Raw genomic sequence first — 21,340 nt, forward strand, 5'->3', positions numbered from 1 at the left:
CACGATGGCACACATCACATATAATCATTATTCAAAAAATGACTTAAATCTGAATTTCTGTTCACTAATTTTAGACGAGAAGATGAAATAAGACATAATCTCTTATGCCAAAGTTCATGCAATGAAAGAGAAAAATAAGTGTGAGCACGCATTGGTCCTTGCTGAAGAACATATAGACCGCCTTTCACCTCACCCCGATCAATCGTCATCTTCGATGCCAGGTCCTGGATAACATAATTACAAGAAAAAAATTTACAAAGCACTTTAGATTTCTAGTAAGTTCACTAACAGAAAGCAAATTTACTTTAAATGATGGTATGCATAACGCATTGTCCATTTCAAAAGACAACATAGATATCTTACCAATTTGATGTACTAGAAGAGTTCTCCCATTTGGTAATGTCACAGGTACATTGCATGGTTTTATAGCATATATGTTGACTGGCTCCCAAATCGATGAACCAAGTAAGATAATATAAATTAGTTGAACCATTGTTACCTGTGTGAGCTATATTACCAGAAAAAATTGATGTTGGCCGGTTGATCCTTCACCAAAGATAGAAATCTGTAATATTGTTCAAGGGTGAAGGTTGGCGCAATGCTCTTAGTATCATGTCCTCCACTGTCTTGACCATAGACGTCATTAGAGAAGCTGGATTTCAAATCTGGTTTGGTTTGTTTTTTACTGACATTGGCTGCAATATTTTGTTCAAAGTTTACTCTCTTGTTCCTATTTGTTCTTGTGGTGCCATGAAGGCATATTCAAATCAAATCCAACGAGAATGTGTTATGTAATTTCTTATGGGTCTAAATGTCTCGTACAATTCAATTAGAGGACAGATTCTATTAATTGACCTTCTCCCAAATATAAATAAAGTCTACGCCATGGTACTACAAGAGGAAAAACAACGGGAAGCACGTGTTTCAAGTTCTGCAAATGAAGGATCCGCTACCCTAGCTGTCATGAAAACCAACCAAGAAAAGAGGTTTTACCGAGAGAATGGTGCTGGTTTCCAACGAAGCATAGGAGGACGACAAACAACCCTAGCTAATTTTACAATTAATTTTAACAGATGATCAAGACCAAAAGAGGCTGGCTGGTAGCTGAAACTTTACACCTTCTTTTTGTGAATAATGTGCACTACAAAAGGTGGGTGGCTTTGAAGGGTGGAGCCAGAAATTTTTCATGGGAGGCCAAATTAAAGTTTTAAAATTTTGACAAAGACCAAAATATCATTTTTCAAAATTTTTATATTGGACAAGTGAAATTTTTAAAAATTTAAAAAATCTTTTTCAGGGACTGCAGGCCCCCTTGGTTTGGCCCTAATGGAGCTCATTTTGCAACCGGATAGATTCTTTGCACCCCTTTTTCGTTATAAATACTTCTATTTTTTTTTCTCAATAAAGGCAGGGTCCTACCCCCATGCAGTGTGGTCGAGATTAAAAGAACAATTAGGTAAATTTGATGTGGCATTGGCACTTGCTTTATTCTTTTACATCATAGTGGTGTTTTGCATCAAAAATTACAAAACTGCCCTCGTGTTCTGTAAGTTAATACATTTAAAAAAGGTTACCATTTTTACTTGCTCTTTGAAAATGACAAAATTACCCCCCTCACACTAAACTGTGTGCGCAGGACGGCCTCCAGCATAAAAAGGCATGCTAGCAATAACCAGCAAATATGGAAAAGCAAGCACCACTTTTGAATTGAAACCGAGAAGTAGGCCTAGAAAAGTTTATGTTTCTAGGTGGTTCTTTGCAATATTTAATGGTTAGGACGTCTCTTTAAACATTCCTCTATTTTTTGTTGAAGTAATTTGTAAATCTCTCTTCTACCCTAATCTCTTTTTATGGAGATTAGGGTTAGTGAATGAATCAACGATTCTTTCTCAAGGATTGCAGGCTCTAACATGGTATCAGAGCCAATGATCTCCATCCTCCTCCGACGGCGGTTGATGTGATTTTCCGGCAACCTCTTCTCCTATTCTCTCTCTCATCTCTTCCTATTTCTTTTATTTCTCTACATGTCCTTTCTCTCTTCTCTTTGCTGATCGGGAGGCAGTGGAGCAACGTAAAAGGGAAACTTAATCACACATGAGAGGTATGTGTTATTAGGTCCCTAACATGGATGTAGTGGAGCATGAGCAACTACATGGGAGTTGCTTTAGAATATTTTTATTCACATCTGGCACGTGGAAGAGTAGTGACACGATTTATCTAAATGTTGAGTTGTATCATAAAGTTTTTGGTTGTTGATGTTGAAGAAGAAGTTCAAGCCAGACACGTTGCTGAGTGGTGGATCAGATCAGAAATCGTTGTAGGTTTCCTCTTTCTTTTTCAAATCATATTATTGTTCTTGAACCAAATCTTTGGATTTTTCTTTGTCGTTGGCCATTGATGTTCCATATCGAAGTCGTGGCTATATGGGAGATGACCAGATCAGTTCTGGATTTTAGATCATATCAGATCTAATAAAAAGGCCAATATCTAGATTTTGATACATTGAAGCCATAGACATCAACAGAAATATATATGTGTAGCTATGCAGGAGTCTACGTTGGTCAATGTCTTAGAGACTGCCCTCAATGAATGTTGCGGCAGTCATTGCTGTAAGAATTTTTTTTGTCGTTGTTGATGATTAGTGGAGTGTTGAGCAGTCTGTTAGCATTTGGAGAACAATCTGCTGTGGAGGTATTTGTTCTTGTTTAAAAGAAGTGTGGCACATCTATTTTTACTTCTGCCATGTGGTGTTAGACAACTGTTATTATTGATCAATCTCATTCTACTCTATATTATTCTTCTCTGTTTGTAGGCTGAACTCTTGAGAACAAATTGACAATGATTGAAAATCCCAAAACTAATTTCTCTCATGAATTTAAAATTGGAGGAAATCCATTCTCTTATGGTTCTACTATAAAGTTAGATGGATCTAACTATGAAATTTGGTCTCATGTGTTTATGATATTTGTGATTGGACATCAAAAGGAGCCTGTTATAGAAGAAAATGAGTATATAGAGAAGAGTGGAAAATATAGCTCATGGAAGGAAGATAATAATATTGTCGTGTCATAGATCATGAATAGTGTGTAACCACTGATTATTTCCACGATTGCGTTCTATACCTCTGCCAAACAAATGTGGGATTTTTTGAAACAAACATACTCGAATGACAAGAATGTTAGCAAGATATTGCAGGTGGAGGAGAAATTACTTAATTTGCAACATGGGATCAAAGTCTTGCTTAGTACTTCGCTTCCCTCAAGTCAATCTATAAAAAACATGCCATGAGGCTCATAGTTAACAGTCTATGGTTGCAAAGTTTCTACATGGTCTCTCTCCCAAATACACAGTAGCAAAAGTGCAGATGTTGACTGGAGCAGAAATCCCTGACCTAGCTGAAGCTTACAACAGACTCAGTTGTCTTGTTGTGACCCTTTCTCTGCCTTCTAGTGATGTTCATGTCTTTGCCTTGGTGGCTTTACGAGATCGTAGACGTAGTTTCTCCAAGGAAGGGGGCATAGGTCGAGAGTCAGGAGGTCGAGGAGATTTCAGTGCACCTACTGTGGAAAAATAGGGCATTTGGAAGAGATATGTTGGGATAAACATGGTCGTCCTTCCACTTCATCCCAAGGAAAAAGTGTTACATCAAAGCAGGAAAAGAATTCTTTACAGTCTCTTATTGGATTTGTCCAGACAGCTTCATCAGTAGTTGATGGGTCTTTATCTTCTTCCCAGAATGTGACTATAAATATCAACAAGTCAGATTCTTAGCAAATAGATTTACTCAACCGTCGGCCTCTATAGTTATGATAGACAATGGTATGTCTGTTGATACTGCTCCACATAATACAAGTACTACTTAGATCATTGATTCAGGAGCATCGAGACACTTTTGTAATAGACCTTCTATGTTTACTGTGCTACACTCATTAACTCAGACACGTCATGTGAGACTTGCAGATGGTAGATTGTCTCTTTTTATGGGTTATGGAGATATTAAGTTTTCTCAGTATGACAATTCCTAATGTGTTATATGCTTCTAAGTTTCCCACTAATCTTTTATCAGTTGGACAATTGATTAATGATTTACATTGTCGTGTTACATTTGACTCTGGTGTATGTTCATTTCAGAACTTGCAAACTATAAAGATGATTGGTGGAGGCTATGAGAAAGGGGGCAACTGATTTTGTGTGTATTGCACTCTTCTCAACTTCTTCTTTGTCCTCTTCATTCCAGTAGCATCTCAGACTTAGTCATCCATCTATTTCCAAGGTTCGTCACCTACTTCCTCATTTACCAGTACCAGAGTCGTTCCAATGTGAAGCTTGTCAACTTGGCAAGCACACCCATAGCAGTTATTCATCGAGTTTTAGTTCATCAAGTTGTGAACTATTTGATCTTCTTCATGTTGATGTGAGGGGTTCTCCCAGAGTTGTTAGTAGGTCTACATTTTGTTATTTTCTTGTCATTGTTGATGATTATTCTCGAATCACTTGGGTTTTCTTTTTGAAAGAAATGTCTGAAGTCATGTGTATTCTCAAGAACCTTATTATTGAAATAAAGACTCAGTTTGGTATTCTTGTTAAAAACATTCCACTGATAACACTTTTGAGTTCAAGGCATTTACCTTAATGCAATTTTGCTCTCATAATGGCAGTTCTTCTCAATTTACTTGTCCACATACTTCCCAGCAAAATAGAGGAGCTGAGCAAAAACATCACCAACTTTTAAATATGGCACGTTCCTTAATGCGTCATACTATTCTACTCGCATATTTTTTGGGAGATGTCATCCTCACTGCATGTTCCTTGACCAACCGTTTACTCTCATCCTTCATTGACAATCACGTTCTCATTAAACTTGTACACTTACGACGACTCTTATTTCCAATAGCTCCCAAACTATTTGGATGCACATGCTTTGTTCACATACTTGGACTCACACGTGATAAATTGGGTGCCCAAGTCATTAAGTGTATCTTTATTAGCTACTCCAAAAATCATAAAGGTTACAAATGCTTTGACCCCTTGAATGAAAAGGAGTATATCAGTGCGGATGTCACATTCTTTAAGTTTCAGCCTTATTATAGTCCTTCTCCTACCTCTACTGAGATGCCACTGTCATCTGACCCACTACCTATTCTTCATATTCTTTTGGAGTCATTCTCTTGTGAGTCTCCTTCGAAGGATTCTCCTACTGTAGTGTCCAAATTTCGTGATCCTCCGCTGGTCTATACACGTTGACAAGACCCTTCTCATGATCCTTCCCCAACCGCTTCTCATGAGGTAAGTACATCTGAAATGAGTATAGCTAATCCATTTGAGCCCACGATAGCTATCCCTAATCCTTGTCAGGATTTACCTATTGTTCTTCACAAAGGCAAGCGACAATGTACTCTACATCATATATCTCATTTTGTTTCTACTGACGGTGTTGGTAAAAGTGTGCAACAGTTTATTCAAGATCTAACTACCCATGCAGTTCCTACTTGTCTCTAACAGGCATTATTAGATACCCAGTGAAGACAAGTTATGCATGATGAGATGGATGCATTAGTTCAGCGAGGCACCTAAGAACTTATTGATTCTCCTCTTCATTGTGACATTGTTGGCTCTAAGTGGGTATTTACAGTGAAATATAATTTTGATGGTTCTATGGAAAGATACAAAACTCAGTTGGTTGCAAAGATCTACACGCAAACTTACAGGGATGATTTCTTTGAGACTTTCTCTCCTATTGCTCGGTTGAGAACCATTCGTTTTATTATCTCTATGGTTGTACACCATGACTAGCACATGTATCACCTTGATGTCAAAAATGTCTTTTTGTATTGTGATTTCGATGAGATTGTTTATATGCAACAACCACTAGGGTTTGATTGACAGGGAGAGTGTGGAAAAGTGTGCAAACTGAAGAAAGCTATTTATGGATTCAAACAAAGTCCTTGTATGTGGTTTCACGAGTTCTCTAAGGTAGTTTCAAAATGTGGCTTTGAGATATCCCCTCTTGATCATTCTCTGTTTATCAAGAAGAAGTTCAGGGGTATGACCATTCTAGTGGTTTATGTTGATGATATTATCCTGACATGTGACTCCGATCAAGAAATTTATGATACAAAGTTGTTTCTTCAAAAACACTTTGTGACAAAAGATCTTAGTCAACTATTATATTTTTTGGGAGTAGAGGTTGCTCGCAATAGGGAATGTGTAGTTCTCTTTAATCGAAAGTATGTGTTCTTGATTTATTGCAGGACACCGGGATGCTATGAGCTAAACCGACCAATCTACCTATGAATCCACGCACACAACTTTATGATGACCAATCGGAATTAGTGGATGTTCGATCATACAGATCTCTTATTGAGAAACTCCTCTATGTTACTGTGACCAGACCAGACATTAGCTTTGTAGTGGGGAAACTAAGTCAATTTATGAAAAGACCCAGGAAAGTTCATTGGGATGTTGCTTTAATGGCAATCAAATATTTAAAATCTTTTCCTGTCAAAGGACTATTATTCACAAAAAGCAAGACCCTAGAAGTGGACCTATAGTAATGCTGATTATACTGGCTCAATCCAAGACTGAAAATCTACTATAGGATTCTGTGTATTTGTGGGATGCAACCTTATATCCTGGAGAAGTAAAAAGCAAGGTATGGTATCAAGGTCTAGTGCGAAATTCGAATACACAGCTATGGCTCAAACTGCCACTGAAATGACTTGGGCTAAATCCATGCTATCTAGCCTAAGTGTGTCGATTCTGCTTCCCATGACGATATATTGTGATAATCGAGCAGCCACATATATTGCAAACAATCCAATTTTCAATTAGAAAACTGAACATATTGAAGTTGACTGCCATTACATTTGGAATCTCGTTCAAGAAGGAACCATAGCCACTATTCATGTATCATGAGAAGATCAAGTTGAAGATGTCTTCACCAAAGCTCTTCCTATTGGTGATTTCTCTAGATGTTGTGATAAGCTAAGCATAATTAATATGTATGCTCCAGCTTGAGGGGACCGTTGAATTAGAAGAGTTTATGTTTCTAGGTGATTCTTTGCAATATTTTAATAGTTAGGAGGTCTCTTTAAATATTCTTCTATTTTTTGTTAATGTAATTTATAAATCTCTCTTCATCCCTAATCTCTTTATTATGGAGATTAGGGTTAGTAAATGAATCAACGATTCTTTCTCAAGGATTGCCGGCTATAACAAGAGGGAGAGAGGAAATGTCCAGCTAAGCCGCTTCATGAAGCAAAGTGGGTACGCTCCATGCTCCTTTAAGGAAAAAAAAAAAGACACATGGGCCAGATGCCCTACCACTACCACAGGAGCCTTCAGTGGTGCAGGTGACGCTAGGCAGCACATTGGCAACTGCATATTTTTTTTTGTTTTAGGATGGCAGTTCATGCCCTCGGATGCCACCAAGGATGGCCGTGCAGATGCCAGGGGTTAGCTAATGGTGACGATCTATGGGGTGTTGGATAATGGCCCTGAGCCCTATCCCTACATCTTGCAACTGCAAAGGAGCCAACTTGTTGTTACGAGATTCAAATAAAAAACTGATTTCCAAAATTAAAAGATTATATGTTACCTCTGAATCATTCTCTCACAAGGCATAACCGCCCGTTGGGCATCGGGAAAACCTACGAGGCTGGCCTATAAATGCCCAGCAATACTCTGATTTAGGGTTGGTTGTCTTTCTCCCAAGTCAGCGCCTCATAGAAGCAAACCCGTGAACATCACCTCTGCTTCCATTTTTCTTCTTCCTCTTCTTCTCCACGTGTTATAGTCGGTGTTGCTACTGCCTTCTTCACATTGGATACGCCACTGGTGAACATGCTGCGTAGACTCAGAGCCGATCACATATGCCTAACTGTTGTAGTAAATCCAACATTGGTATCAGAGTGAGGTTCTTTGAATTCCAGTAAGTCTGTTCATACTTTAGTGGTGCCTATGATGCTTATCATGAATACAGTCTGCACGTATGAAGTTTTTTTGGATCATGTTTCATGAATATGAAAGCATGGTAGACAAAAGTTAGACATGAATGCATGAAGCATGCTAGTTCTCATTGATTTGAAACTCCTCAAATTTGATATATTATGTTGCACTCTGTTTTCTATATCCTTGAGTCTCAGAGAAACCGAGAGCATAGTTGGGCTCTAGAGCTTGCATATCTGTCAAGTATTATGGAAGAAGATTTCAAAAGGAAATAAAACGCAGCAATATAAACAAGAAACCATAACCCTCATTGAGGTCTAGCCAGAGAGCGCACAAGCTCAAGATCTGAGAGAAAGATTATTACCCCAGGAGTTTACTACTGTCGGAGAGCCCACTGATGCGCTTGATCTGGCAAACGCGCGAAAGCGCAGACTCCCCAGATCACCTTTTTTGGAAGCCTTATGTTTTGTCATCCTTGTACCACAGCGACCGAAACCTAAGCAGAGAGCTTGAGGGTCGCTGCTGCATGTGCTTCTGGATGAGACCTCGTTGTTTCTTGCAATAGCTGGAGTTTTTCACCATTGTTCCTTTTGACGGACCCAAAACCTTACTGCTTCTTTTCTGGCAATGACCCAAGCACCAGAATAAAAGGCCCTGACCGGGTGTAGTGCTCAGCCGGCCGTTTTTGCTTGTCGTGTCTAGCCGAGGTGCTTCAGCAGGCATTGTTACTCACCTGCAGAAGCTTCAGATACCCTCCTCGCAATGACCCAAACCCTATTCTAGCATGAAAATGTCCAAGGATGCTTGCTGCTTGCTGTCCGCAACTTCGGTCATCTTCCTTGCGGTAGAAGCAAAGGAGGTCACCTTCCTCGTGGTAGCGGCGGCGTTGGTTCAAGCAGCGACAGTGGTGGAGGCGAGGTGGACGAAACCCTAGCAGAGGTTTCACGAGAGGAAAGAGAAGGAAAAAACAAAAAAAATTGTGAAAAACTGAGTTCATAGCGGTTTTTATACTAAAAATTTGAAAATTACCGAATTAGTTCACAATTTTCACATTATTTTCCAAAAACATTATCAATTTTTTAGAAATTAATGCTGCAACGTTTTTGTTAAAAACTTTTTCAAAAAGAGGCTTGTGAAAGTTAATTTCAGTGAGAAACCATGATTTTGTATGAAATTATGTAGAGATACCCTCAGACTTATTAAAAATTGCTAAAAATGGGTTCTGAATATAATTTTGAAAATAAAGGAGGAAATGTTCGTTCAAAAAATTTAAAACTGAGATCTCCTTACTGCTAAGTGATGTTTTAGAGTATTATTGGAGGTTTTGTGTCGTGATATTCTTTATGTGTTGCTTTCTTTTTACTGTTGTTTACTTGCCATTAAAATTCAAAACTAAGAATTGACTTCTAGAGTAGGAGTCTTGGAACTAGCCAAGACCTAAAAACTTAATGAAACTAACTTTCATGGATTGAAGCATAGAATTCTGTTGGTCTTGACTCTTGATAGGTTAATCCTGGGCGCAAGCTAACTGCCCAAAACCTAGGCCTGAAGCCTCACCCCGACGCCCAATTTTAGGCTTAGGCATGGCTCGAGTTGAGACTAGTACCCAGTATCATTGGGTACTCAGCACAATGACCACCTTTTACTGTTTGTAGTGTAGATAAGTAGCACTCACAAGAATCAATTTGAGCACATGACATCAGCATGATACTACTCAGGCTGACTAGTTATGACTAGTTATGCTATAATCCTGAGGGCCAAATCTGATATGATTTTATTCAAATTTCTCTTCTTTATTGATGAGGAAGCTTAAGGCCCACTTATTGGTTGTGCTCCCCGAAAAAGAAAACTTCAGTTGCAAATTCTGAACTTGCTAAGTTTGTATGAAGAGTATTCGGAAGTATTGGCTGTCATTTATCCTAAGAATAACACTTAAATTGGGCCACAAACTAACGGAAAGCAGATCCGATTGGCTTGTTTTGTAAAGAGAAGCTAAGATTGTAACTTTCGAAGAGTTGTTTAACAGCAAAGACGCTTTATGAGTGTTTCATGAATCTAGTCAACAAACTAAAACTAATGTTCCATAAATTTGGCCCAATCATTAGGGCACACTCACCAAGTGTCTCTACTGCCAAGTGACTCTCGGCTTAATGAAGAGAGCTAATACATAATGTTTTTAACTAAGATTGTATCTTTCGAAGAGTTATTTAACAGCAGAGACACTTTATGAGTGTTTCATGAATCTAGTCAACAAACCAAAACTAAAACTAATGTTCCATAAATTTGGCCCAATCATTGGGGCACACTCACCAAGTGTCTCTACTGCCAAGTGATCCTCGGCTTAATGAAGAAAGCTAATACATAATGTTTTTAATTCAAGTAGAAAAAAGTTTGGTCCCCTTCTATACACGACCATATGTGTCCAATAAGAGTCGGAGGAGAAAAATTTGAACATTGTATCCAATGAAAGATCGTGCTGGGAGTTAGGCTCCCATCTTTTATTGAAAAAAAGAATGAAGAATGTACAAAAAGAATGAGAGGGATGCAAAACATCAGCTGATAACAAGACAAAGTGACTAAACACAGTCACTGAAAAACCACTTCAACATAATTTGAACATTTGCATTCATTAACTACACACTTAAACATAATCTAAACAAGTGGTGGAACCGACGGAAGCACTCCGCGTGTACCCAACTAATTAGAGCGTCCCTTTGTGGACCCAAAGACGTTGTTCTGCTCCTCTAAGCTCAGAACATCGTCTTTTGTGGAACATGGGACCTCTGGAAGACTCAAATGCGGGACATGCGGAACACTGTCCAGCACGTCCTGCGGACACTGTTTTTGTCATTCTGGGGTTCCACACGGACAGGACCAAGGGGCAGTTCTGGGGTTTTATGCAATCTCAACACGTCAATCTCAACTAATATATATATATATATATATATATAGACAATCATATAATGTGCGTCCACTTTTTTTCTTTAATTCAACCATGTAATGTGTTTCAGTATGGCAAACTTTGCACTATGAATCTGGGTTTTCATCAACCTTCAATATTTGTCACAATATGAGGCATAAGTTATTTTCTATAATCTGAAAATCAATTACTGAAAATGCATCAAACTTATATTGTTTCTGTAATTCTTTTCAAAACACAGACAAGAAACCATTTTGAAGGTTTCGAACCACGTTGAAGTCATCATCTTAAGCAAACAAACTTAAAGTTTGAAATCTACACCACACTGTACATCCAAGGATGGAAAATATAATTTTCATATCTTGCTTTCATTGATTTACAAATATATTTATAAGATTCTTCAAATATATATGATGCCTAAAATTGTGATATTTTTATTCTTGTACAAATATATCCAGCTTTACAGATGAACTCAAGATGTTAAAAAAATGTAGGATTAAATAAATTCTGACCTTTTTGATTCTATATAACCTTTTCATCAGTTGACAATTTTACCTACTATTATTGATTTTTAAATGGTCACGAATGAAATTTATAAATGATAATGATTTTTCTGAAAATATATAACTTATATTTCGTAGAATCCGTCTGCATAGTTAGGTAATTCATCAAAAGCGTCTTCAATCCACGGATCAACCAAAGCGCACCCTGGATTTCATAATCTAATGCCCATATATATAAGAAATGGATTGAGCTTTCCCTTCTAAGCCTCATGCGATTTATGGTAATTTTAAATAGGGTATAGGAGCCAGAAAGAAAATGAGGGCGTGGCCTCATCTGTCCCTCTTGATTCCGCCCCCATCCATGCCCAAAATTGTGGGGATGCAACAGTTCTAGATGATAGAATTCAGTTGGTTGGATTTGGTAAGAAAACCTGAATCTAATTAGCAAATTGGATTCGAACTGGGTGGATAATTTTTTACTGAATTTGAAGGTTACCAGATTTGAACTATTTTGGTATTTTGCGCATTCTAAACTCCAAATCTCCCTCTCAGTCCAATTGATGTATCAAATGCGAAAAGCCATGTATTTTACCATCGCAAATAAAATGCCGTAACAACAAAGTCGTCCCCAATTTTTTTTTTATGTATTCTTTCAAGGACGTGACCTGCTTCCATGTCTTTAAAAACAAATATCAAATGAACACAGAAATTCATACGTTATGGTCCTGATCATTTGTTGTATTGAAAATGACCAAAATGCCCATGCTTCGTGCATTCACTGCAAAGGTATGTCATGGAAAGCATGATAATTAATAGAGGTTTGAAGTAAAAATTATTGAATTGAAAAAGGCAGATTATTTAACTCTGATTTCGTCCGCCATATTATTCTCTATTAAATTGCTTTTTTAACTCTTTTTCCTCTGATAACTTCTAATATGCTATTTAAAAAGTAGGAAAGGTTTAACCAAACTCGCTTGAGGTCTTCTTGCTGACGCTTTTTTTTTATTTTATAATACAAAAATATGGTCTTGGAGCAAAGTATGTCTGAAGTCTTCTTGCTGACGCTTTTTTTTTTAATTTTATAATACACAATATGTTCTTAGAGCAAAGTATGTTTACTTGTAAAGTCTATACAAGTGAGATAACAATAGAAAGAGGGCGGAATTCTAATGTAAAAAGTAAAAAAAGAAACGGGGGGAGGATGTTGTATGTCATTTTCTCTTTTTTTTGTCAAGATTTATGTTGTGAAAATGAGTTTGAATTTTTCCAGTTTTTTAGTTGCGAGTGCTTTGTACGTCACGAGCCATTTTCAATTAATTGAAATTTATTGTTAACAAGACCTATATTTAAAATTTGTCTTGCAGTCCGCCTCAATATTAGTGAACATTGAAAGAAAAAAAAAAATAAAAGTCAGAAGCATGCCATGCGGTTACAGAAGTGTGCTTCCGTCATAACATAATTTAATGGAGAAAGCAGTTATTGACTGCTTCTGTTTATAACGACCCTTGGGGAAAAGCCAAGAGGGGGAGAGAGAGAAAGGGTGGTGAGTAAAAGTGAGGGAAGGCGATGGAGAGGAAGAATAAAGGTGGGCTGACGGGGCAGAGTTATAAAATTTTTCTTCAAATTAAAGTTTTTAAATTTTGACTATGGTCGAAATATCATTTTTTAAATTTTTATATAGAACAAGTGAATTTTTTTTAAATTTACATGTAAAAATTTAAAAAAAAAAATTGAGGTGGGGCCTAGGGCCCAAGCAGGCCCTACCTAGGCTCCGCCTCTGGGTGGACTCATAAAGTTTAACTTGAGCTCCAGCTAATTATTCCCGAGCCTAAGATGGCTCGATCATGGCTGGGCTCACTCGAGCTGAGATCTGGCTTGAACTTAGCCAAGTAGTTTCATTAAAAAAAGGGGAAAAAAACTTTTGAGCTTGTGCAAGCAACTAGTTTTGAAGTATAAACCTCTCTCTTGCTAGCCAAAAGACCGCCACACTCAAGCTATCTTTTTTTGTGTTAATATACTGAAATAACTTTTATAATTTTAGTCTGTCCGAGTTTAATTGAGCTTAACCGATCTGAGCCTGGCTAGCTCAGTTTGACTCGTTTGCTTGAACAAGGTCATTTTTAAAGTCGAACTTGACTCGTTTTGTTACCAGTCCAGCTTGAATCAAGTTCAACTGGACAAGCTCAAGTCGAGCAAAGTTGAACATCCTTACTTATAATAAAAGTGGAACCCAAGTAGTAAAGAGGGAATGTGAAGGTGTCAAGCTCATCAAAACTACTCTCAACTCTTTTTCCTATTGTCAATTTCCCTTTTATTTTTATCCTCATAAAGCTTGGTGTTTGGGTATAAATCCAACTGTTAGCAAAACAAAAATTTATAAATATTTAGTTTGTATTGGCTCTGCATGTTTGAATGTTGGTTTGTATTGTTTGAAAACTATGATCCACAATTCCCTATATTGTAAGAATGTTAGTTAGATCGGATAGAGGTGGAGAGTATTTTGGATATTTTATTAAGATGAGACAAGGAGAGGGACATTTATCACATTTTCTTAAATAAGAAGGCATTGTGCCTCAATTCACCATGCTCAGCAGTGCATATAAAGAGATGGTCTGTTCACATGTTAAACAAGGTACCTACAAAAGCTGTTTCTAAAACTCCTTATGAGTTATGGACGGCTATGAAGCTTTCACTGTTGTATATGTACTTTTGGGGTTGTCCTACAAAAGTTAAATTGTATAACTATCAGATAAAAGCTTTTGAACAATCAGTGGTTTCTTCTTAATTATCTGGAAATGTCAAAAGGTTATATATTTTATTGTCCATCTCATTCACCACAAATAATAGAAATGGATAAGGCTAAATTTCTTGAAGATGGATTTGTTGGGGTAAAGGTATTTCAAAATTTCTTTTTTAAGGAGATTAAGGACACAATATTTAAACCCGAAAATAAAGTGAATAACAAATTTTGTATCATCATTCACTCAAATAATCAAATGAATGTTGATTCAGTCACTAATATCCCAACTATAGGAGAAGCACCTACGTAAAACACTGGTGAGCAATTATAGGAAGGGCAAGTTTGATATGAACTCTAGGCACCACCTATATGGAGATCCACAAGAACAATGAGATATGTTGTTCATCTTGATTATGTGGTGTACTTGTAGGAGCCCAATGATTTCATAAATGATCCAATCACCTTTATGGAAGTTGTTGAGTGCAAGCAATCTGCACACTTCACAGAAGCCATGAATGAAGAGTTAGACTCTATAGCTAAACATCAAGTGTGGGACATTGTCACTCTGCCTAAGTGAGTCAAACTCATAAGATGTAAATGGGCATTTTAGACTTAAAGAGACTCTAAGGCCAGAATTGAGAGTTACAAGACAAGAATAGTGTTAAATGCTTCACTTAAATAATGGACATTGACTATAATGAGACATTTTCTCGTCTCATCTAAAGAGTCAATAAAGATTACTTTTGCTTTCCTGTCTCATTTTGATTTAGAGCTACATCAAGTGGATGTAAAAACAACTTTCCTAAATGGTGATTTGAATGAAGATGTTCATATGGAACAACCTGAAGGTTTCTTTGAAAAAGAGTCAGATCGTTTGCTTTGCAAATTAAATAAGTCAATATCTAGACTTAAAATGGCTTCACGACAATGGCACGTCAAGTTTACCAAAGTCATCTTGATTTTTATTTTTACAGAAAACATCATTCATCGATGTGTGTACCTTAAGATTATAAATGGGAATAAGTCCATAATTTTAGTATTGTATGTAGACGACAGTTTACTTGCAACCAACGATAAGGATATGGTGACAAAGACTAAAGAGTTTCTTTCCTTTCATTTTAAAATGAAAGATATGGGAGAAGCTACCTATGTTCTCGGCCTTGAGATTCGTCGAGACATAAATAAAAACACATTAGTTATTTTTCAAAAAATTTATATTGAAAATATCCTCAAAAGATATGGAATTGTGAATTGTTCTCCTTCTATAGCATCCATAGCGAAATGAGATAAATTGAGCCTCAAAAAGACTGAAGATGAAAATGCACAAACGTATATAATACCATATGCAACAGTGATTGGCAGCTTGTAATATGCGCAGATCCATATATGACCCGACAAATCGTATGCAGTTGAGGTCCTTGGCAGATTTCAATTAGATGTAGAGATTGCTCACTGGAAGGCTATCAAGAAGGTAATCTGGTACATACAATAGACAAAAAATTACATGTTAACATATAGAAAGATAGATCACTTAGAGGTTGAGTGGATGTTCTGATAGTAAGAAATATACTGCTAGATATGTTTCCTACTAGTAGGTGGTGTCATCTCTTGGATGAGTGGAAAACGTGCATTGAAGAGTCCAATAATTGTGACCATTCTTTTCAACAGCTCTTCAACTTGCATCTCTTCATCTTCGCACCCATTCAAAGTGACTCTTGATTTTCTATTTATACGGCAGGATGAAAGCGGCTTAAGCATCGGAAAAAAAATTCTAAGGATCGGTCCCAGATCACCTTCAATATTATATGCCTATGCTCATCGAGGGTGGCCGTTAGCTGAGGAGATTTTCAGTCTTAGTTCTTCTTCTTGTGCATCATGGCAGGAACTGATAAGTGTCCTATCTAGTTATTTTATGCATAAGCTTGAACATGATAAGTCTGGATAAAATATTATAATATAATATTCTATATTTTTTTAATATTTTAAATAAATTCATGGAACAGTGACAAAGTAACTATTCCCATTGTCAAACGAAACCATTATATAAAAACACTGAGAGTTGTAAGTTATTAGCAAAAAAGATGCATATATTAAAAGTTCAAAAACAAAATGCCGTAACGGGTTTGGTAGTTAAAATTTTTAAAGCTTCAAAATGAATTTTGGCCTCCCAACGTAAGTTTCGTTTCGCTGCAAAAGATGTGCTTGGGACCCGAATCTTATATCCGAATCCTTGCAAGAATTGATCTTTACCCGATCCATTTGCACGTTGCAGAGAGAGAGAGGTCCAAGTGTTGAACGATTTGGTACAGGTGGTCGATCGGACTCCGGAAAACTCCAAACAGTTTCGGGATCGTCCTTCCGGAAGCGGTCGCACTCGACCATATTGGCGTCAGAGCTTTCTATTTTCATTTAAGGGCACATTATTATCCGATTTCCAAAGAGCGCCTTATGTTTTCATTTCTTTGCTTATACCTTCTCTGTCAAGTGGCGGACAAGGAGACCGTGTTGCTTGGCCGGAAAACCCTGTCCAGTGCACATCTTCGGATCCTGAAGGATTCGCCGGTCATTTTCTAAAGAAAGATAGGTGCTTTGGTCATTTAAAACAAAAAACCTTTCTTATTTCATTTTTTTCCCTTATGAAAGGGAGTTTCTTTTTTTTTTTGTCCACCAAAGGGCATTTCTTTCGTTATTTTATGGCCCAAACACGTAGCATGTTGAGACCTGACCATATAACTTTTCTGGCTAACTTATTGTTTAACCAGAGGGACATTTTTGTCATTTGATGAAAAGCATTTTTTTTTTATTTCACTCTTACATTTTAAGTTTAAGGGTGAGGGCATTTTAGTCATTTCCTGCCCTGGTCCTGTGTCAGCGGCCATAAAATATAAACTGCTTGGCAAAACACTTGTAATAAAATTTGAGATACATAAAAGTTGACCATCATTAAATGGTGCACTTAGAAAATTTATATCCACTCGAACCAGGGAACCACATATTATACACTATTTTCTTTTGTTAAAAAATTAAATTATACATGTATATCTTATCTATTTTTCAAAAATAATTATAACAAAATATTGTAAATTTACCTAAAAATCGGCTAGGGCAGGTTATTTGTTAAAGTATTTCATCTGTAATAATGGAAATGCCTCAGGCATGACATCAGGTAGTTGGATCATTCCATGCCAAATTGTCTTCTTTCAATCATGCTAGTCCTGGTGTTGCTTACTATGGTGTTCACAAGTGAAATTAAAAGAACGATTAAGTGCTTTTGACGTGGGTACTCGCACAGACTTGCATTATATTTTTACATGAAGTTGTGTTCGGTATCAAATATTACCAAATTGCCACTGTTTTTTATAAGTGCAAATATTAAAAAAAAAATTACCCTTTTGATTTACTTTTTGAAAAAGACAAAAATACCACTTCACACTAAATTATGCGAGCAGGACAGCCTCCCGGATAAAAGGGCATGCTAGCAATTATCCGCGCAAGAGTAGCCGCCTGTCACGAAATATGGAAGAGCCAGCCTCACTTATGGAATTAAATCTAAAAAGTTGGTCCCAGTAAAAAAACTTCGTTTTTCTCGTGAAAGATAAATAACAACCCTTCCATCCTTCTGCCTGTGTTGATTGTATTGTAAGCGTTTGCGTCTCTTTCCATCGAGAGAGTTGAAGTGATTTGGGGAGGAAGAGAGGAAGAGATTAGGGATGGAGAGGTTGCTTCAGGAGAAGAAGCATATCCTCAAAAGCGAAGCGCTTCAAGAGGCATCTACCATGAGCTCTTTCCAAACTTTTCTCTCTCTTTTTTTTTTCTTTTTTGTTTTCATGCTTTTTTGTTTCTCTGAAGAATCAGAGACTTGTGATTTGCATGGTGTTGATCTTATTTCATTCCTTTTCCCTTTTTCTTTTTCACAGTACATAATGAAAACCAGCGTCTTGCCGAGGGAAAATGAGGCACTGAAGAAGCTGAGAGAGGCAACCATGTCCCATGAATGGTGCTCCCTCTCTCTCTCTCTCTTGAACTCACCTTGCATTGCATGCCTCAGTTCTTGAAGTCCAATGCCCTTAATTGTGCCATTTCTTCCTGCCTAGAAGAGAAACTGCACAATATCATAAAATATTTGCTTCCCATGCAATTATAACCGAGAACGATTCATTTTCGTTAACCTTTCTGCTTCCCCCAGACCCTACCATATGCTAATATTTGGTCCAATATATTCTCATTACTAAAGCTATACGTTTGTTTGTCCTTGTTTTAGGAGCTTGATGAGTGTGCCGCCAGAACAAGGGCAGTTCATGTCTCTGCTGCTCAAGCTCATGAACGCCAGCAAGACGATTGAGATCGGCGTCTTCACCGGCTATTCTCTTCTCACCACCGCCCTCGCCTTGCCAGAAAACGGCAAGGTATGAATTAGGGCTCAATCGTTTTTCTAAAAACGATTTAAGAGATCAACCAGACTCAAGTTGAATCAAAAATAGGGGGAAAAAAAAAAAACATGACGTGAAGTTTATGTTGATTTCTTTGTCCTAATTTCTTTCTCAAAAGTGAGTGGTATTTATCACCGTGCTCTTCTGAACAATAACTTTATGATTGTTTTTTCATAAAAAACAGCGTTATAATTGTTGTTAAATATGAATTTTGCTGCATTTTCCCCCAACACATATCATGCGTTCCACTTACCATCTTTGCGTCGATGGTGTCTGATGATATGATGCGCATACACGGGTGATATATATTCACACCACTGCTTTATATAATCTGTCAAATTAAAACAAACTAATACAAGCCCTCAAATATCTTGTTATCAAGAGAGAAATATTGGCATGAAAGTTTCCTCATGAAAAACTGGAAATTGTTAGTGTAAACTAGTACTACATAATGTGTGCAAACGCACAGACAAAACTAACGTATAGAAAATATTGTCATCTACATCGCATGGCAAAAAACTACAAAACTTTCATAATAAGTGATTTCGAAAGCACCCGTTCACCACATTGATATTTATATCAATTCAGAAAACTCTCTCTCTCTCTCTCTCTCTCTCCTTATATATGTATATATATATGTGTGTGAATCATTGTGAGTATATATGCTCTTGACATGTCTTATGAGATTGTTTCAGATAACAGCAATCGATCTGGATAGAGAATCGTTCTATAATATTGGGCTTCCATTCATCAAGGAGGCGGGAGTGGAGCACAAGATCAACTTCCTGGAAGGAGATGCACACCTACTTTTAGATAAGCTCTTGGAAGAGGTAAGCAGTACTATGGACTCAAATTTTCTTGTTGTTACGATTGGGTCGATTTTCGATTTGACTCATTCTGTTGCTTCCATATCCAAGACACTGAAATGATATCGGGTTCGAATTTTTAAATTGAATTCATCAGTTTAACTTCATAGACTTTCTTGTCTTTAGGAATGTCGATGCATCGAATTGACATATAATTTAGTTGTTAATTACTAATAGAACATTACTTAAACAGTTTGGAAGTTGGATTCAAATCAGATATAGAAATAGAAAGATATAGAAATAGAAAGAGTATTTCCGGGTCCTTTGGCACTCATAACATATTGTTACTATCCAATGATTTAACCTCAAATTTTAGGTTAAGTTTACGAAACACTATGTTATAGGGTTTTATGAATCTACCCTGATTTTTGGAGAATTTTTTACTAGACGGTAACAATATGTTACTTTGTTACTATCCTATGATTATGTTCCAAAAATTAGGTTAAATTCGTGGGACATTATGTTATATGACTCCTGCAACAATTTTTGGGCAGCTTCATTAGATAGTAACAATTTGTTACTAGTACCAAACAACCACTAAGTATTTAAACAACCACTAAGTATTTACATACAACTAAGTACTTGTGTCTGTCAAAATTGGGTGTCAAAATTGGGAATCCTTCAGATTTCGTAAGAAAACTCTATACTAAGTATAGATCTGATTGCTTTACACATTAGAATTTGATTCATATCAATATATGCAACCATGTTCAAATCATTGCCCTCTTCAATGGAGGTACTTGAGGCCCTTACATGGCAAATATTCTTCCCGAGAGAAAACTTTCAAAGATTAAACTTTATTATTTATGTGTCACTTAAAACTTTTTGGGTGTGTGAGAGAGGTTAACAACCCATTACCCCAAAAAGAAGTCTGAACACACTGCCAATCCCCCAGGGCCCCACCGATTGCGATGGTAGCATTGCACTCTTTAACTTAGGTACCGCACCCCACCGCTTAAAACAAAATTGAACTGGAGACCTGCCCCGACCAGTTATGCTATGCCCCTTGCAGTGTGTCAGTTAAATTCTAATTTGTATTCTTTCAAAAACATCGCCAGTTTTACCATTTTTCAAAAGAGCTTAATAATACCAATCACTAAAACTTCTTACCAACAATAATTTGTTTATCGTTTGTGGTTTGCATTCGCAATTGTTTAACTTGTTAATGGAAAGAAAGGCTTTTCCAATAATATGAAATTCGTGAAAAAAAATCTAAGAAATTGTCCCTTTAATGGACTACACAGGGAGAAGAAGGAAGGTATGATTTTGCGTTTGTGGATGCGGATAAGCTGAACAATGCCCATTACCATGAGCGCCTATTGAAGCTAGTCAGAATTGGTGGCCTGATTGCATATGACAACACGCTCTGGTTCGGTTCGGTGGCTGAACCGGAAATTTCCTCCGTAACGGAACCCGGAAAAGCCCCTGGTGAAGACTTCTTTGATCGAGTGCGGAGGCACACCAAGGAATTCAACAAGATTTTGGCCTCAGACCACCGAGTCGAGATCTCACAAGTTTGTATCGGTGACGGTGTCACCCTCTGCCTGCGCCTTTCTTGATCTGTGGTTCTGTGTTTGGATCGGTGTCGCATTGGAAAAGTGATTCGCTTAAAACTGTTTCTAGTTGCATGAACAACTCTTAGTGTTTGGATCCAAGAAACGATTCACTTGAAACTGTTTCCTAGTTTTTCTTTCTCTTAACTTGCTATCTTCCAATGTTCACTGCAAAGTTTGGTAGTATTGCATTTATACGAACAATTGGAGATCAGGAATTTGTTGAATTTATTGATTAGAGCTTGCAAAGGCGCATATTGTTTTTAAATGACATGATAGAAACATGCCCAAGCTTGGAAAATTTTCAGGTGGGTAGGTTTAATTTAAACATGCAAATGTAAAACATTGCAATATGTGCAGCGCTGCCATTACTGATTCTTA

The 21,340-nt window shown here is 37.2% G+C and overlaps 1 protein-coding gene and 1 long non-coding RNA gene across 4 annotated transcripts; one reads left to right on the forward strand and one right to left on the reverse strand.

The window, feature by feature from the left end:
* Positions 1-8,914, reverse strand: LOC126409751 (uncharacterized). Its single transcript, XR_007572408.1, has 3 exons — positions 8,312-8,914; positions 7,598-7,879; positions 1-224 (listed from the first exon to the last, which is right to left on the reverse strand). It is a non-coding gene; the product is annotated as an uncharacterized LOC126409751 (long non-coding RNA).
* A 5,076-nt stretch (positions 8,915-13,990) lies between these two features.
* On the forward strand, positions 13,991-21,015 carry LOC116248520 (norbelladine 4'-O-methyltransferase-like). Of its 3 annotated transcripts, XM_031621367.1 has the most exons (6): positions 13,991-14,014; positions 17,848-17,877; positions 18,028-18,107; positions 18,372-18,516; positions 19,236-19,377; positions 20,658-21,015. In XM_031621367.1, exons 1-6 carry the CDS (start codon positions 13,991-13,993, stop codon positions 20,963-20,965), a joined length of 729 nt encoding a protein of 242 aa, XP_031477227.1. In that variant the 3' UTR covers positions 20,966-21,015. The 3 variants fall into 3 exon arrangements, with proteins under 3 accessions (XP_031477227.1, XP_031477226.1, XP_031477228.1); XM_031621366.1 differs by lacking the exon at positions 13,991-14,014 and having other exon boundaries at positions 17,821-17,877; positions 19,236-19,370; positions 20,651-21,015; XM_031621368.1 differs by lacking the exons at positions 13,991-14,014; positions 17,848-17,877 and having other exon boundaries at positions 20,655-21,015.
* Positions 21,016-21,340: the final 325 nt, after the last annotated feature.

This window comes from Nymphaea colorata, chromosome 2 (genome assembly GCF_008831285.2).
Source record: "Nymphaea colorata isolate Beijing-Zhang1983 chromosome 2, ASM883128v2, whole genome shotgun sequence".
Taxonomy (NCBI): domain Eukaryota; kingdom Viridiplantae; phylum Streptophyta; class Magnoliopsida; order Nymphaeales; family Nymphaeaceae; genus Nymphaea; species Nymphaea colorata.

Bases quoted from the DNA above. Each gene is read 5' to 3' on its own strand.
- LOC116248520 (XM_031621366.1), top strand. From the start codon at position 17,821: ATGGAGAGGTTGCTTCAGGAGAAGAAGCATATCCTCAAAAGCGAAGCG. The intron at 17,878-18,027 runs GCATCTACCATG...TCTTTTTCACAG, and splicing joins AAAGCGAAGCGCTTCAAGAG to TACATAATGAAAACCAGCGT. The intron at 19,371-20,650 runs GTAAGCAGTACT...TGGACTACACAG, and splicing joins TAGATAAGCTCTTGGAAGAG to GGAGAAGAAGGAAGGTATGA.